We start from the raw sequence: 18891 nt of genomic DNA on the forward strand, positions 1-18891 counted from the left end.
CTGTTTGACCCAAATAAGTGTCTCCTTGGTCTTGGCCACAGCAGAGTGCCTCCTGCTGGCTGTCATGGCCTACGATCATGTGGTTGCTATCAGCAATCCCCTGTGCTATTCTGTGGTCATGAATGGCTCAGTGTGTGTTTGGCTGGCTGCTACCTCATGGGGGGCATCATTTGTGCTCACTGCCATGCTCATCTTATCCCTGCAAGTTCATTTCTGTGGGGCTAATGTCATCAACCATTTTGTCTGTGAAATTCTCTCCTTTCTTAAGCTGGCTTGTTCTGATACCAGCCTCAATGAGCTTATGATCTTCATCACAAGTATTTTCCCTGCTCCTACCCTTTGGGTTTGTTCTCCTCTCCTATGTCCGAATTGCCACTGCTGTTCTAAGGCTTCGCTCAGCCCAGGGTAGGCTCAAGGCCTTTTCTACCTGTGGTTCTCATTTGAGTGTGGTGGCAATCTTCTATGGGGCAGCCATTTCCATGTATATGAAACCACAGTCCAAGTCATCCCCTGACAAGGACAAGTTTATCTCAGTGTTTTATGGGGCTTTGACACCCATGCTGAACCCCCTAATATATAGCCTGAGGAATAAGGATGTTAAAGGGGCAATGAGGAAAGTTATGGCAAAAAGGGCATAAGCCTTTTTTGCTTCTAAACTTCTAAAATAACATTCAGCTACATCTTCACTGACGGAAAAAACTGTTTAAAAGTCTGACTTTACCCTTGGTAGAGTAGTAGGTGATCATTATATGAGAAGCTTCAGGAAGTGCTCCCACCCCAAAGTATTATTCTTACTGAGACTTGAATTTCCATTACAGGCATTTTTTTTTTTACTCTTTCTTTACATATAACACATTAGTGGTCGGTCACCCATTAAGTTACTCAACTTCAGGTAAATAAATTTATCAGAACCATTTCCTCACTGACAGAAGAGACCTAAGCAGCAAGAGAATCTCCTATGACTGTTAGCAGGAGGCAAGGCATAACCGAAATTGGAAAATAGGACAAAGAATGGTGTAATAAAAAGCCAGAAGACAAATGTCAGAAATTTTACAACTTTACTGAAGGCAAACCCTGTTGTGAAATCACAATCCCTTACTCTACTTAACCTCAGAATCATGAGAAAATTTTATCATAGACATTTCCTACATTAGTGTAGAGTGTTTCATTTTTTTCTTTTTCTTTTTCTAAACTTCTTGCAAATATATTATTTCATTCTGTATTCCTAATATCTCTGTAAAATTGGTAAGAAAAGTCACCATAATCCACCCCTCATGTTAACAATGAGAAAAAAAAATAGAATGAGTAAATCACTTATCAAAATAGCATAATTTTCAAATAAATGCAACATTCATTCAAATTCCATCTATTATACATTTTTTAAAATTATGGTATTGTCAGCCACTGAAACCATGTTTTAATATCAAGAAATAAAAAGTATTCAGAAAAAAATCCAAGTGATTTAAATCTTTGATTTATTCATTCAACAAATATTAACTTTCCACTTTCAACCAGGGACTAGGTACTAGGTGCCAGGGCAAGTTTCATACATTATGCAAAACATTTCAAATTAACATTGTGAAATAAAGTTAAATTGGTGAAATCAATAAAATTTTACAGGAAAAAACAATAGAGCCTTCAGGTAGAGAGAAATTCAGAAATTAGGAGAAATATTCAGAGTACTCATTTTAATGACCCTGCTTTTGGGGGGAGAAATATTCTACTCTTTATTACAGCTCTCTATTTGCAGCTTAAAATGAGAATCATATTTTTGTTAATGGTGCCCCTACTACAAAATGGTAGCTCTGTCACTATATGCTTTGTCTCTTTATTGACTTGTTGGTACAGGCACAGCCTATAGACAGAGTGACATAGTGGAGTTTGGAGATCGGGTTGCAGAATTGATTCTGCTACTAACTAGCTGTGTGACCTTAGTTATAACACTCTTTGGCCCTCAGATTTGCTCATCAATATAATAGTAAGGTTGTGTTTTGTTACCCAAGGATCTCTCTAGTCCTAACATTCTGCATCTAGGGGTTATATAGATTTTCTTTATTTTCTTAAAAAAATAGAATAATATCATCAATTTACTCTGCAACTTGCTTTTTCCGCTTGACAATATATCATGGACATTCCGCAAGATCAATATATATAGATCTATCTGCCTGACTTTAAATGTTAGCTTTGACTGAAAAAGTAGACACACATAGCAGCTAGTTAACATAGCTATGGCCCTTCCAGAACTAACATTCTGTTTCTAGGCATCTAAACTCCAAAGACAATCTAATTCAACATTGATAGTAATTCATTTTAAATATAAAAATGAACTCTATGAGGGTGCTGTGGAATGAAATCAATTCTTGAGTGTTGAAAACTGCTAAGGTTGACTATCACTTCTCCACCTGATCACTCACAGGCATTGTGAGAAGCATTCCACTGTGCACCTCATCCTAGGCAGCTGGGTAGTGAAGCTTACTTTGCTTCACCCTGGAAAGCAAATAAAGACTGGTTTGAAACTAAGACAGTTCTGTTAGAAATTGAGGAGAAAGTTTGCAAACTGAAAAATAGTTTCCAAGTGATATTTTCCAATAGGGATTTAAGAAAAAGACGCCATACCCCATTCACAAGATTTGGGATTTCACTTGAGGAAAGGCAGTGAAGTATAACTATTTAGAGCACAGGCCCTGGAGCCAAACTTTTTGGATTCAGACTTTCATTCTACCACTTTTATTTCAAGTTACTCTCTCTGCTTTGATCTCTTCACCTAAGGGAGCTAATAGTACTTGTAACACTAACTGTAGTGTTCAGAGTTTGATCATGTAGACACAACCACTCTAGTTATATCAGGCAGGAAGGAATTTAATAAACAGAATTAGAGGCCTATGAAGCCTTTGGAAGGGCTGTGAGAGAGAAGGTAAAGGAATATTGCCAACAACCTCAGACAGTTGCAGGAATCACAGGAATCTTGGGAAGTTTTAGGGATATTATGTAGGAAACTGTTACCAATGATGTCACTGAAGTAGATATTTCACAGAAGAATGCTCAGAAGCCATTTAAATCTCTGTTTACAAAGTTTACACACTTTTACAATACAGGTGAGAGCTAAAAAGGATATGTTGAAGGTGACTTCATAGCTTGGTTATAAGAACTGTATGACTCAATTCATGTAAAGCACTTAGAAAAGTGCCTGGCCTATAGTTAGAGAACAATAAACGTTAGCTGTCATTGTGAAGTCTGGATCACGTGAGCCTAAGACGCCACAAATTGAAATGCCTACTTGCTTCTTAAATAGTGCATTCCAAGGTTGCTCTCTCACCCATGCATTCAAGCATCTGTACATATATCATTCAATTAATATGCATTTATTAACTACCTACTATAAAGCCGGTACTGTGGTATTGCCAGAGATGCGGTGGTCAAATAAAAGCATATTTGATCCTTCCCCTCAAAGAATTCACTGTCTAGGCGGGAAGAAAGATGTGTACGCAAGCAACATTACTATGTGAATTTATATCTTCCTAGTTCTTAAGATTATAAAGCACTTTATACACTTTACAGTTTATCTTATTCTTGAACATATATTACCTCATATCTTCTAAATAATTTAATGAGATAAGCAAACAGATATTGTTATTAATATTATAAAACTGACATTAAGAGGTGATAAAAAGATGTAGAGAGACTGTGATATTATCAAGGTCAACAGTTAGTGATATGACTGGGAAGAGAATACAATTCTCCTAGAATTATGGTGGTGGTAATTTCTCATTGTATACACATATCAAATCATTATGGTGTACACCTGAAACTAATATAATGTTATGTGTCAATTATACCTCAATAAAAAATTAATTTAATTTAATTTAATTTAAAAAAATACAATTCTCCTGATGCCTAGATGCTCTTTCTGATGGGAGCCTGATGGGTTCAGGGAGTCTTTGAAAAAAAAAGTAGGAAGAAGGTAAGATTGTTGCTGAACAGAGAAAGGAAAGAACACTATGTTTTCAGATTGTCTAGCTAAAACATCTGACCCTGACACTTATTGGCTATATGACCTTGGGCAACTTCCTGCCTCAGTTTCCTCATCTATAACAGGAAGACAATCATAGGACTGACCTCATAAGGTTGTTAAGAGGATTAAATCATTTGATTTAATATAAAATGCTGAGAACTATGGCTGGGACATAGTAAGCCCTCAATAAGCATTAACTTATTTTATTATTGGTATTATACAGTTATTATTACTAATACTGGTCTCAATTGACTCAAAAGTAGTTGGTGTTCATCTCACTGGGTGCCTTCTCTCCTCTTTTTTCCCCCGCTAGTAATATGCATAGCAAATGTTTCTGATTAACTGTGAGAGCAGGTCAAACACTTTTTTAGTACAACATCACGATGGAGTGAGAAAAGCACATGATTAGGCGTCAGGATGTCTGGATTCTAGTCTGGGTTCTGCCATTAATGAGCTATGAAACTCTGGGCGAATCACTTAATTCTCTGGACTGAATCTGTCAAACAGGGAAAAATATATTCTTTAACCTACCTCAGAAGGGTTGGAAGATCAAATGAGATCATAGATGTTAGATGTTAAAAAGTTAAAAGCACGTTACAAATGCTACATGATGGTATTTTCATTATCCTCAGAATTAGCCTCTACATCTTCTCCTCACTTACCCTTAATGACCACTCACTCACTGAATCTTATTGTTTCTTGCTCTGAAATGTCTTCGAAATCCATCCCTTCTCTGTCCTCAATGCATCTGTCCTAGTCCACAGCTTACTCAACCCATACCAGGATGACTGTAATAAGCTCCTATTTTTCCCTAGTCCAATCTCTCTCTAAACTAGCCATCCAATCAACTTCTCCAGAATGATTTTCTAAAGCGAAAATCTCATCATGTTAAACCTTCTTCTACAATTCCCCTCCAAGATTAGAAACTTGCAGTGGCTCCCTATTGCCTACAGGATACGCCAACATTAATTGAGGACCCTGCTAACCTCTTTATCCTCCTTCTCTACCTCATCTCCACAGACCCCGTGCTCCAGGAAAACAATACTTTTTTCTCTACCTTTTATGCGCATATGCCACTGTATACACTGTTCTCTCTGTCTGCAGTGCCCTTCTTGTCTTCCATGCCTGGCAAAACCTCACTCATCCTTCAAGGTCAGATCTAATGTCATGTCTTCAGTGAAGCCTTCCCCAGAGCTCATTCCATTCTGTTTAACCCTGGATAGGTGACTTAATTCCATTTTCTTTCGCTTAATAACATTTTGTTCAACCCTAACTTTAGCTTCTTCCATATTATTTTATAATCAGTTGTTTTGGAGTGTTTATCCCCAATTAGATCATAAGTTTATTGAGAACAAGAAGTTTGTTTCATTCATCTCTGTCTCCCTAGCATAATTCCTGGCACAGAGTACATGCACAATAAGAATTGCTTAAATGAATAGGTGTTAAACCAATACTTCTCAAACTATCTGTGGTAAAATACAGCTGTTTTTTTAAAGTTCCAAGCTGTCGCAGCCTGATATTTTATAAAATACAATGAAAATATTATGGCAATGTCAAATCACTTTAAAAGTTACTGTTTACTCTCAATTCTGTTCTTATGTCATTGCAAACATTTTGAGTAGCACTAAGCTAGACCATTTGCTGAGATGCCTCATTCCTAGCCCCAATATCTTGAACTCTAAGTTGGAAATTTTGAGAAGGATACATGTAAAAATAATAAACAATTACATCATATATTCAGGCCACAACTGGGCAAGAAATCAATAAAGTAATACTATTATAATTAGGTACATGCACAGATGAAGTAAATCAATGGGACAGTGAATGAGAAGATGATTATATTTAGACAGTGACAGTTTGTATGGCACCTCAAAATTAATCCAGCAAAGTTTTAGGAAAAAGTGGGATTTCCAGAAACTATTCAAGTCAAAGATGGCTGGGATGGGCTGGGGGAAGTCAGGATAAAGTGAAGAGGAAGAGGAAACCTCCAGTAAACACTGTTAACATTATTTACCTGAATGCTTAATTGAAGTTTTCATAGCATCCCAATAAATTGTGGCCATTCCCCCTTTCCTATTCATTCATTACCTTCTGAGTCACTGTATTGGAAACCCTCTCAAGAAACACAGGACTCTGAGTAATCACCCTAGAGTTGGTTCTGCTCCCTGGTAACTTAAGAGCAAAAGTGGAGTTGAGGGTGTTAGTCAAAAGTTTTATCATATTGTCACTTATGAAGTATTGGCATTAGTAGACAAAATCTACTTGTATTTTAATGACTTAGAAATAACACTCCCAGAAGAATGTACAGCTTTAGTTCAGTAGTAGGATTTAATTGCCTTTTAGGGACCTGATCCCTGAAGTCTCTTCAGTGAAATCACTTCTTTGGAACCAGAATGAATAAACTCAGAAGGTAACAGCAGAGAATGTTTAAGATTCTTCTCTCCTTCTTCTCTTGTTCATATTTTGGACCATTTGGAGCCCTGGTTTCTAAAATGCTGAACAGAATCAAGATAAAACCCTTTGTAAGAGCAAGTGAAGAACATACACCCTGGCAAGGAGGAAAGAAGCCATAGTTGTTTGTTGGAACAAATCAACATATATGTGTGGAATGGTCAGTCTTGACATGGATCTTCCAGGATGCACCTGTAACTCACTCCCCTTGAAAGACTCCAACACTCCAGTGAACTAATGACCCTGCACAACTCTTAGAGACCTTGGCGTTTTTGTTTGGGGGGTTTTTATGCTATTCAGGTGAGAAAAATCAATTTGATTCCCCAAATAATCATTTATTCATTAAGTTCCTGCCATGTGTCAGGAATTGAGACAAGTCCTGAAGTTATAGAAATGAAATGCAAATTCTTCTTTCAGAAGGCTCACAGTATAATATGACCATATTGCCTTATTTTTGTCCTCATTTATTTAATTATTTTCCCCCTTCCAGAAAACAAAGATAACAAATGTGGCCATATTGTCATGGGTGCTACTTCCCAAATGAGGATTCATTTAAAAATAATAATAGCTTATATATATGGCACAAAAGCCCTATGAGATAGTTACTATAATTTTCCCAATTTTATAATTGAGGAAACTAAGGTGTAAACAAGTTAAGCAAATTACCAATGTCACACAGTGAATCAGTGATGGATCCAGGATTCAAACTTTGATCCAGGATCCATGCTCTTAACCAACAGTCTACACTGCCTGATATGAATAACAGAAATTCCTGTCTGTGCACACTATCTATTCTAGTATATGTTGAACTCCTGGGAGTTTTCTGAAGAGCTCAAAGAACAGGGAAGATACTCCAAGCATCCCTTAATTTAAGTATTAAAAATGAAATGAGTCCTCCTGGGAAGCATGCTCTTACATGGTAAGTGGGACCAGGAAAGCCCTCTTTGGGAAATCTGTGTGAAGAAAAGTACACCCAACATGTTTCCAAAAGATCAAAAGCCTGTGACTATATGTGAGAATCTCCACATATGTCTAGTTCATTTAGAAAGATTCTGGCCTACACACTGCTAAAACACTGAATTATTCAATAAAAAATATATATGGTTAGTCTAGTGAAATTCTCTAAAATCATGTAAACACATAAATGTGTTCTTTGTTTTTCAGCTATCTATACTGGCATTTGTTTTGAGATTTTTAGGACTATAACATGGCGAATATTGTAAGTCAAAATAAGGCTTTATGATTTTAAATGTTGCCATTCTAGTGTGAAACTTTAGTACCCCTCGAAAAAGTTTGTGCCCCGAAAATCCCATTCTTGTAATGCTGTTAAGAAACTATGCTTGTGGTGTCACCATTGAATAAAGACTAGATTACCTGACTTCTGCTTCAGCCTCAATCCTATAATTGTACTCCAAGAAGACTTTTTCACTTCAGACTGATTCTGTTTTCTGATTCTAATTCTGGGAGTATACAGAACAAAAAGGAGCCTTTAAATTCTCATTACAGGTAGTCAAGGGCCTCCTTGTAGGATCACTCTCTTTAATAAGTAAAAAAAAACAACTGTAATTAGAAGTTTAGCAGCAGCTAAGTATTTTTTCAGTTTTTCGGCCCTTGGTTCTGATTTCTTTTCAGAACACCCTTATCCTGTATTATGTTTTATTGAGGATCTTGTTATAAATTCTTACTCTACTTCCTGAATTACTTGTCCATAAAGGTCTTCTACCTCCTGAGATTTGGAGTTTGTCCTGAGTAGAGAATCCAAAGAGATCACCTACACCATTAGCCTGGATAGTTCTCTCTGCTGCCTAGCTCCTAAGACAAACCTTCCCATCCACAGCCTGTTCTCACCAAGGCCTGACAACTGCCTCATGAGTCTGAAACTATACACTGTAGATGCCCAAAATCCTGATTTGTGACTACAACTTCCTGGAAATTTTACAGACAATCCAGGAAAAGATCTTGACCTTAATAATGAGCTGGTCTGTGATAGCATGCATATCTGATAGAACTAGAACAAACAAAGAAAATTAAATTTTGAATGGATGAAAAGGGGTGAAAACACTTTTCTTTCAGATTCTAGAATAAACCCATTTTCTCTCTTCACTATCACACCTTCCCTCCATGCAAAGGGCAAATTGTAAGGCTAACAAAGTATCATTTCTGAGCTACAGGGCATTAATAAGACTAAATACTATGAGGAACTTCCCTGGCAGTCCAATGGTTAAGACTTTGTGCTTCCAATGCAGGGGATATGGGTTCATTCCCTGGTTGGAGAACTAAGATCGCACATGCTATGCGGCGCGGCCAAAAAAAAAAAAAAAAAAGACTGAATACTATGAGATATTAACTATTTCTCGTCATAGGCTTTTTACCATCAAACATTTACTTTTTGCAGCCAGTTCAAAGTAGTTTCAGTCAAATCAATTTCATGACATTGGGTAAGAGAGAAGAACCAAATAACTGGACTTGATTCATTCAACAAACGTATATTGAACCCATATTTTGTGGGTTCACACCAGGTATTGTGTGAGGTAGTGAAAATAAGGTAGTACATAGAACAGTCAGGGTCTCGTTCCTCCTAGGGCTATAGTAAGAGAGCAGAAATTAAATAATCACACAAATATATAAATACAAACTGTGATAAGAGCCATACAAGAAAAGTTCTGAGTACTATGAACAATTTTAACAAAGAGATCTGATTTAAATTAGTGGGGTTAGGGAAGGCTTTTGTAATGAAGTTCCTTTTAGGCTGAGGTATTAAGAATGACTAGGAGTTCACCAAGCAAAAAAGGTAGGAAGAATATTTCCCCCAGCAAGAACACAATGTGCAAAATCCTGAGGTAGGAACAATCTTAGAGTGCTTCATAAAGATAACATTGCTGAAACAAGGTCAGCATGAGAAGAGACTATGCAAGATAAGGTTAGGGTCAGGTCATTTAGACTCTTGTGGGTCATGGTAAATAGGTTAGATTACATTCCAATTGTAATTAGAAGCCCTAGAGTGGTTTTAAGCATGGGAACGATACAGTCATAATTATGTATGTTTGTAAAAGGCTGCTATGTGTAGAATAGACTATAGAGAGGCAAGAATGGAAGTAGGGAGATGTATTAAGCAGCTCTTGTGTTAGTCCACATGTGAGACGATGGTGGCTCTTACTAGATAAGTGTTGGCTGTGGATATGGAGATTTGTAGGTAGATTTGAAATATATTTAGGAGGACGAGCCAGTAGTACTTAGTGATTGATTGGATGTGCAGGTTAAGGAAGAAGTGAGAGTGAACTGGGCACACATTTTATGCCAAGGATATGAACAAGCTAAGGATAAATCTCTGGCTAATATCCATAGTAGGAAAGAACAATTAGTAATTCTGTGATTCAGGGATCTGATTACATTTAAGCAGTAAATTAGCACATTTTCGTTTAGGGGGAGTGTTCAAAGCATGCTTCAGGTGGAGCCCAACCTCTCTCATTTTATAGATGAAGGGATTAAGACTCACAATGGCTTGTGCTACTTTGCAAATTAATCTTGTGCTGTGTATGAGTGCTTTATCTTCCAAAATAGAACACAAACTTACAAACAGCATCACTTGTTTCATAGACATCTCCTCCTAATAGCACCTGATATACTACTGAGGATACAGCAAACACTCAATAAATGTTTCCCAAATTAAAATGATTTCAATTACTTCTTCCTCAGCAGATAGAACAAAATGGATATTCTGATTACAGATAATGCCAGCGAAGTGACAGAATTCATCCTGGTGGGTTTGTCCAATCATCCAAAAGTCCAGGGTAGCAGTCTACCTGATTACATTGGTGGGTAACAGTCTCATCATTGTTGTGGTTAGAGTAGATAAGCAGCTTCACACCCCTATGTATTTTTTCTTAAGCAACTTGCCCTTCCTTGATATCTGCTACTCTAGCAATTCAGTGCCTTTTTTATTGTTCAATGGTTTAAGAGACTACCCCACCATTTCCTATACTAGCTGTTATGCTCAGATGACCATTGTTCTTTTTCTGGGGATGACAGAGTGCCTCCTCCTTGATGTCACGGCTTATGATAGATTTATTGCAATATCCAATCCCCTGTGTCACACCATCATTATGAATAACCAGGTCTGCATACAGTTGGCTGTGGTGACCTGGGCTAGTGCCTTCCTTTTAGCAGTAATACCAATCACTGCAATTCTTGCCAGTTTGTGTGGACACAATATCATCAACCATTTTACCTGTGAGGCACAGGCCCTGTTGAAGTTCATCTGATCAGACACCCTAGTCAGACTTATTCTGGGTCTGGTCTTCGGTATATTGACACTGCCACTGCCCTTCACCTTCATCTTTATCGCCTATACTCGCATTGTGGTTGTCGTGCTGAGGATCTGCTCTGCAGAGGCCAGGCTCAAAACTTTCTCCACCTGTGGATCCCATCTGACTGTGCTCACCATATTTTATGGGACAGCCACCTGCATGTACCTGAAACCTCAGTCAAGGGAGTACCAGGACCAGGGCAAAGTCACCTCTGCATTTTACAGTGTTGTAAGCCCTGTGTTGAACCCTCTCATTTATACCTTGAGGAACAAGGATGTGAAAGATGCCCTAAGAAAAATAATTAAGAAGAAATAATCCTAAAAAGAGCATGAATAGCCCACAGAGGCTCATCTAACCAACAGCTTGACATTGACTTGTAAAAATAACAAGGTCCAAATACTAAACAATATTTTAGTAACGTAATTATTTTCAAATGTGTTTTTTTCTATTTCCAACAGGCGTGTGATAAAGAACTTACTCCCACAGAGAAAAACATTAAACATTTACAATGTCATCCATTTAAGTAATAAATTATACAGGACAATCTTGTGGGAGAGCTTATAAAACAAAATAATAATTAGCACATTTGAATCCTGAGTAGCTTGATTTTGTTTTGATAAATGAGAAACATTTCAATAATCTAGATTCTCTTTTATAGATGATAAAAAGCAAACTTGTAAAATGGACAATTCTTAACTCAATACTTTTTGTATGAGGTATATTATGACCCAGGCTTAGAAATGATAGATGTGAGTGGGTAGAGAGAGAAAAATTACTCAACTGCTATATAAGACTTCCACATAGAAAGTCCTCTGCTGAAGCAACGAGCCCTTCAAGACTGTGTACATACTGAGGGCCAGAATTGATGACTCTACGGAACCTACAATTGCATGTCTTGATCAGTAGATAGGGCCACATTTTCTCTGCCAGTGTACCCTATTTCTGGATAATTACATGCCACTTCCAAAGTTGTTGACCTCACATAGAGCAAATTTAACTCAGGAGGAACTCCTTAAAAAAAAACAAGCATGTACTGTATCTTTTGATTATAAGAATTATAATGTTCATTTTTTTAAAAACACATTGGGGGAGAAGAAATGAAATTCCACCTATAATCCCAACACTCAATGAGGCTTGCATACGTGTTAGAATCTGGAAGACATGTATTTAAGTCTGGTACTCATGGTTGTGTGGTGTTTAGTTAGTTAGTTTCCATCTTTAAGCTTCAATTTTCTCATCTGTAAAATGTGGATTATAAGAGTGCCTACCTCACAAACTCGTTTTGAGAATTAAATAGGATAATACACGTTAGCTTCTACCACAATGACTGGCACATGGTGGACACAGAATACACATCAGTCAAAAAAGAAAAAAACTGTCAATAACTCTCTAACACAAAGCCATTTTTGAGTGTTTGTTTATGTCTATATAAATAATGACTATATCATTTTTAAAATAATCCATGAAAATAGGATAGACTGAAAAAATATGTTCCCACTGTGGTTTTAATTTGAATTTATCTTATTAGAAAGGAGACTGAATATGTTTCTCATGTTCATTGGTCATTTGTGTTTCAATAGTCAGGGTCTTTGTTTTTGGTTCAAAATGACAATGAACCAGTCCAATTTTGGAAACAAACTGCTGCACTCAGTAACATATGACTAATAAAAAGCCATAAAATTCCTTTCAACATTGATTGACCCCATCAGTTTCCAGATACATCCTGACAGGCAGATCCCCAGTTTGGGCCATTTTATTTCACTCTGGTAAGCACTCCTGCAATTAATGCCTAATCAGTCAACAACAGAAGCTGTTGTAAATGAAAATGAAAATAATAAAACTGTGTGAATCCCAATAGAGAACTCTTTAGAAAGAGAATCTACGGTGTTATGCAAATTTCGTTGTAACATTACCATTTTAACCTTGAACAAATTCTTTTTTTTTTAACATCTTTATTGGAGTATAATTGCTTTACAATGGTGTGTTAGTTTCTGCTTTATAACAAAGTGAATCAGTTATACATATACATATGTTCCCATATCTCTTCCCTCTTGCATCTCCCTCCCTCTCACCCTCCCTATCCCACCCCTCTAGGTGATCACAAAGCACCGAGCTGATCTCCCTGTGCTATGCGGCTGCTTCCCACTAGCTATCTATTTTACATTTGGTAGTGTATGTGAACAAATTCTTGTGTAAGTTTTATTTCTGGTGTTTCTAAAACTTCTCGCTTAAACTAAAGCACCCCTGAAACTAAAGGGAAGGTACTAATAACTAACTAACAAGACACAGTAAGCAGATAAAGTCAAACATTAGAGGGGGGAAACAAACGTGATTCCTCAAAAGAAAGGAAAAATGGAGCAAAACTGAAAACCTAATACTTATTGGAATTTGATCATTTTCATTAGGGACTAAGAAGAGGTAGAACAGAACAAGCAATGAGATGTGCCTTTTGCTGACAGAAAGAAATTTATTGGGGAGAGGCAGGGACTTTTTTAGCTACAAGAGAAAATTAGACAGGTAAACTAATGTCTTCCCTTTTGATTACCTCAGGAAGAAGTTAGACAGGGTTCTCTCTAGAGTGAGAAATATGTTACATCTAGAAGTGGAGAACAAGCTGCAGGAAGACTTCTGACATGAAGTCAAGACTCTGGATGAAAAACAAAAAGACTCTGGATGAATAGAAAGTGTAAGAGATTATAAGAACAATTAATCAGTTAGAGATATGTGTGTAAGGTGCCTTTATGTTAAATGTTTATTGTGAGAGCTGTTTTCTTAAATCCTTCCTTGTATTACTAAGTAAACAGGTTAGAATTATAATAAACAGGCAATACTTTGGAATAACCTATGCCTTGGGAAACTTGTTTAAATTTCTTATCTCTGCCAAACAGCACTTTTGGCTTGCAGCTGATAATGGGCAACTCTGCCTCCCTGCACACCATCTCCTCAATAAGGTGTGCCAAAATCACAAGGTGACATCTTAAAAGGTTGAACTGACCCCTTAAAAATCAACAGCACTGAGAAGAGAGCTTCGTGCTGTGTACTGGCAGCAGCAAAGTGAAGAAAATGCACTTGAGAGCCATAATAACAACTTTTCCTGTAAGTGTTTAAAAGAAAGAATTTAAAATTTGAAGAAGGCTAAGAATATATCATTTGCTTTTGAGTATGTCAACAACACCAGTACTAAGTAATAAGAAAAAGTTATCTGCAGAATGACCCTTGAGTTTCTATAACTCATGAAAGCAGAACTGTGAAGTCTACCATTTTCATCTTATGGAAAGGAGCACACAGAAAAGTGTTCATTTATTCCTGCAATAGTTTTGTTGAATATGATGTAAATAATAGAATATGATATAAAGGAAAGCATACAATATGTACCTTTTTAGCAAAATGTTTTCAAGGTTCATCTATGTTGAATAATGTTTTATGGCTGAATGATATTCCATTGTATTGGATATATCACATTTTGTTTATCTATTCATCTGGTGCTTGTCCCTATGTTTTCAGAAATAATAATCTTCAGGATGTGAATACATGTGTCTGCAAAACTACAGAAATAGGGGAATCCACACCATAGCAATATACATTTTCCAATTTCTCCACATGCTAGCTAATTCTTGTTAGTGTACAATTAGATTTTTATAGCCATCTTAGGGGGCTAAAACTGGTATCTCATTGTGATTTTTATTTGCATTTTCTTAATAACTAATGATGTGCATCTTTTCATGTGCTTGTTTTGTGAATCTTCCAACTTTGTTAGTTTTCAAAATTGATTTCGCTACTGTGGGCCCCTTGCATTTCCATATGAATTTTAGGGTTGATGGGCCAATTTCTACAAAATTCCAGCTGAGATTTAGATAGAGATTGGATTGAAACTATAGATCAATTTGGGGAGTATTGCCCTCTTCCTATTTTCCAATATTAAGTCTTCCTAGTCATGAAAATAGGAAATTTTCCCATTTAGTTAGGTCTTCTTTACTTTCTTTCAACAGTTTTTTGTCGTTTTCATTGGACAAGTCTTGCACTTCTTTTGTTAAATTTATTCCTAAGTATTTTATCCTTTTTTATGTTATGGTAATTGGAATTACTTTCTTAATTTCATTTTTGATCGTTCATTGCTAGTTTATAGAAATACCATTGATTTAGTATATTTTTGTTGAAAGAGCTTATTAGTTCTAATAATTTTTTCTGTGGGTTCCTTAGGATTTCCTATATACAAGATCATGACATTTGTGAATAGAGATAACGGTACTTCTTTTCCAATATGGATGATTTTATTTTTTTATTGTTATTTATTTATTTATTTTTGCCTAATTGCCCTGACAAAAAATGCAGAACAATGTGGAATAGAAGTGGCAAAAGTAGAAATTCTGGTCTTCTTCCAGGATCTTAGGGGGAAAACTTGCACTCTTTCACCATTAATTACAATGTCAGTTGTGCAGTTTTCATCTATGGCCTTTATCAGGTTGAGTAACATTCCTTCTGTTCCTAGTTGCCCAATGCTTTTAATTTTATTTTTATTTTTTTGGCTGAGTTGGGTCTTCATTGCTGCACGCTTGCTTTCTCTAGTTGCAACGAGCGAGGGCTACTCTTCGTTATGGTGCACGGGGTTCTCATTGTGGTGGCTTCTCTTGTTGTGGAGCACAGGCTCTAGGCTCGTGGGCTTCAGTAGTTGGGGCTCGTGGGCTCTAGAGCGCAGGCTCAGTAGTTGTGACACACAGGCTTAGTTGCTCTGTGGCATATGGGATCTTCCTGGACCAAGGCACGAACCTGTGTCACCTGCATTGGCAGGCAGATTCCCAACTACTGCTCCACCAGGGAAGTCCCCCCAATGCTTTTTTATTACGAAAAGGTATTAGATTTTGTAAAGTTATTTAACTGTATCTGTTTAGATGATGATGTGGTTTTTGTCCTTTAATGAATTAATATAGTGTATTACATTGATATGTTAAGTCAACCTTGCATTTCTGGGATAAGTATCACTTAGTTATGGCAAATAATTCTTTTTATATGATGCTGGATTTGCTTTGCTAGTATTTAGTCAAGGATTTGGGATCTATATTCAAAAGGGATACTAGTTTGTAGTTTTCTTGCAACGTCTGTCTGGTTTTGGTATAAGGATAATATTAGCCCTATTGAATAACTTGGGAAGTTTTCCCTTCTCTTCTATTTTTGGAAGAGTTTGTGAAGGACTGGTGTCAATTATTCTTCAAATGTTTGGAAGAATCCTCCAGTGAATCTATATTGGTTAGAACTTTTCTTTGCGGAAAGATGTTTGATTATTAATTCAATCACTTTACTTATAATAGGCCTATTCAGATTGTCTATTCCTTCTTGAGGAATTTTGTATTTTTTGGAATTTGTTCATTGAACTTGGTTTATCAAATTTATTGGCATACAATGATTAACAGTATTCCCTTATAATTATTCTCATGTCTCTAAGTTTGGTAGTGATGTCCCAAATTTCATTTCTGATTTTATAAATTTGAGTTTTATTTCTCTTTTTCTTGGTCAATCAAGCTAAAAGTTTATCATCTTTTTAAATCTCTCCAAAGAATAAATGTTTAGTTTTGATGCATTTCTATATGATTTTTCTCTTCTCTATTTCATTTATTTCCATTCTAATCTTTATTATTTGTTTCTCAATGCTTGTTTTGAGTTTAGTTTTATCTTCACTTTCTAGTTTCTTTACATAAAAGCTTAGGTTATTGAAATATTTCTTTTTTTACTATAGATGTTTATATCTAAAACTTTCTAAGCACTGATTTAACTGTATCTCATGAATTTCGGTATTTTATGTGTTTTCACTCATTTCAAAGAACTTCCTAACTTACCCTTTCATTTCTTTTATGACCTATTGATTACTTAGAGTATTTGTTTAATTTTCATATATTTGGGAATTACTCTAATTTTTGTTATTAATTTCTAATTTTATTCCATTGTGGTCATAAACATACTTGCATGGTTTAAATTATTTTCAATTTTTTGAGAATTGTTGCATTTCTTAGTTTTTTTCTTAGTCTGTAGTAACAATGTTTGTCTTAAGGTCTATTATGTCTAATATTAGTTTAGCTCCACCAGCTCTATTTTTGGTGCTGCTTGCATGTTTTCTAAACTTTTATTTTCAATACATTTGTGTCTTTGAATCTAAAGTGAGTTTCTTGTAGATAGTATACAGTTGAATCATGTTTTGATATTTTCTAAATCCCATTGGCCAGTTTCTATCTTTTGGTTGGAGAGTTTAGTCCATTTACATTTAATGTAATTATTGATATGGTAGGATTTAGACCTGCCATTTTGCTTTTACTTTTCCATTTGTCTTATATCTCATTTGTTACTCTATTCCTCCATTATTATTTTCTTTCGCGTTAATATACATTTTCTAGTATTTCATTTTAATTCAATTGTTTCTTTTAATATATATTTTTTGTTATGTACTTAATGGTTGCTTTTGGAACTATAATTAACATCTTAATATATAGCAATCTAGTTTGGATAAATAACACTTGAATTTCAACAGTATACATAATCTTTGCTCTTATATAACTCAGTTCCTTCCCCCCTTATTTGTAATATTGTCATACAAATTATATCTTTATACCTTAGAAGCCAATAAACATACTTTTATAATTATTCCTAAATCTTTGAAAGAGTTTGGGTAGTGGAGAGTCCTGATCTGACTTACATTTTTAAAGAGTAACTCTGACTGTTAAATGAAAAAAATGACTTTAATGGGGGCAAGGACAGAAGCTTTGAGACTATGTAGAAGGATATTGCAATAACCCAGGTAAAAGATGATGTTGGCTCAGAACAAGGTGGTAATCAAAGTAGTGAGAAGTGATAGGATTTTGGAAATATTTGAAGGAAGGGTCATCAGAATTCAAAGATGGTGGATCAGGGGTGTGAAGGAAAGAGTTAAGGATGACTCATATGATTATGTTCTAAACAACTAGATATGGGGGATAACAGAGATGGAGGTTATCAGGAAATATTTTGGAGATGGAAAGTGCAGGGAGAGAGCAAGATTTCAGTTTTTCACATGTTAATTTTGAGACGTGTATTAAGCAAAAAAGAGACAATATCACTAAACAGTTAAACATATGAATCTGGAGTTCAGAGGAGAGAGGTAAACTAGAAATATAAATATGGAAATTTTCAAAATACAGAGTATATTTAGAGCCATGGTATGAAAGAGATTGTCAAGAGAAAGTAGCAGGAGAAGACAAAAATCCAAGAACTCTGACCTGAGGAACTCCAACATTCAGAGGTCATGGAGAAAAAGAACCTGCAAAAGATATAGACATAGAGAGGCCAGTGAGTTGTAAAGCAAATTACAGGGGTGTATTGTCCCAGAAAACAAAAAAACAAAGGTTCTCAAGAGGGAGAGAATGACCAACTCTTTCAAATGCTGCTGATAGTCCAAGTAAGATGAGAAAAGCTAATTGACCAGAAAACTGGCATTTTCTAGAAGTGAAATCAAGATAGATATCACTTTCCATTTAATAAATTGGTTACTGAGAGAAGAAGTGATTGTTCCCATGGTTACACAAGACCCTCCCCAGAAATTGAGATATATATTATAGAAAGAACCACAGATAACTGTATGACATTTTCAGTTTCATTTGTAAATGCATCAGCACAATTCAGCCTGTGATATGTAATGCAAATTTTTTTTTTCTCTTTTGAACATTTTTTAAAAGAGAACAAATTTGGAGTCTGGTAATGGCAGAGTGGCTTGTTTTGGACCAATTGTCTCACAGATTAAAAAAAAAATCTGGAGAAAATATTAGAAATGAACTATTTGGGGCTTCCCTGGTGGCGCAGTGGTTGAGAATCTGCCTGCCAATGCAGGGGACACAGGTTCGAGCCCTGGTCTGGGAGGATCCCACGTGCCGCGGAGCAACTAGGCCCGTGAGCCACGACTACTGAGCCTGCGCATCTGGAGCCTGTGCTCTGCAATAAGGGAGGCCGCGACAGTGAGAGGCCCGCGCACCATGATGAGGAGTGGCCCCCGCTTGCCGCAACTGGAGAAAGCCTTTGCACAGAAACGAAGACCCAACACAGCCAAAAATAAATAAATAAAAAAGAATTAACTAAATGTAGATCAAAACATAAATCTCTAAA

General features: G+C 36.2%; 2 protein-coding genes and 1 pseudogene across 14 annotated transcripts in view; 2 read left to right on the plus strand and 1 right to left on the minus strand.

Moving 5' to 3' along the window:
• Positions 1-9340, plus strand: part of OR13H1 (olfactory receptor family 13 subfamily H member 1) — a 25044-nt gene extending 15704 nt beyond the window's left edge. The window contains 2 exon segments of the mRNA XM_082377976.1: positions 2-324; positions 326-9340. Coding sequence (XP_082234102.1) covers positions 2-324; positions 326-638 — 636 coding nt within the window. The 3' untranslated portion in view covers positions 639-9340.
• Positions 1-18891, minus strand: part of IGSF1 (immunoglobulin superfamily member 1) — a 453756-nt gene that overhangs the window by 258769 nt on the left and 176096 nt on the right. The window lies entirely within an intron of this gene.
• LOC309621055 (olfactory receptor 13H1-like) lies at positions 9336-18566 on the plus strand (annotated as a pseudogene). The gene has a single exon. The product of its transcript is annotated as an olfactory receptor 13H1-like (transcript).

Source organism: Balaenoptera borealis, assembly GCF_965194805.1.
Source record: "Balaenoptera borealis genome assembly, chromosome: X".
Classification (NCBI taxonomy): domain Eukaryota; kingdom Metazoa; phylum Chordata; class Mammalia; order Artiodactyla; family Balaenopteridae; genus Balaenoptera; species Balaenoptera borealis.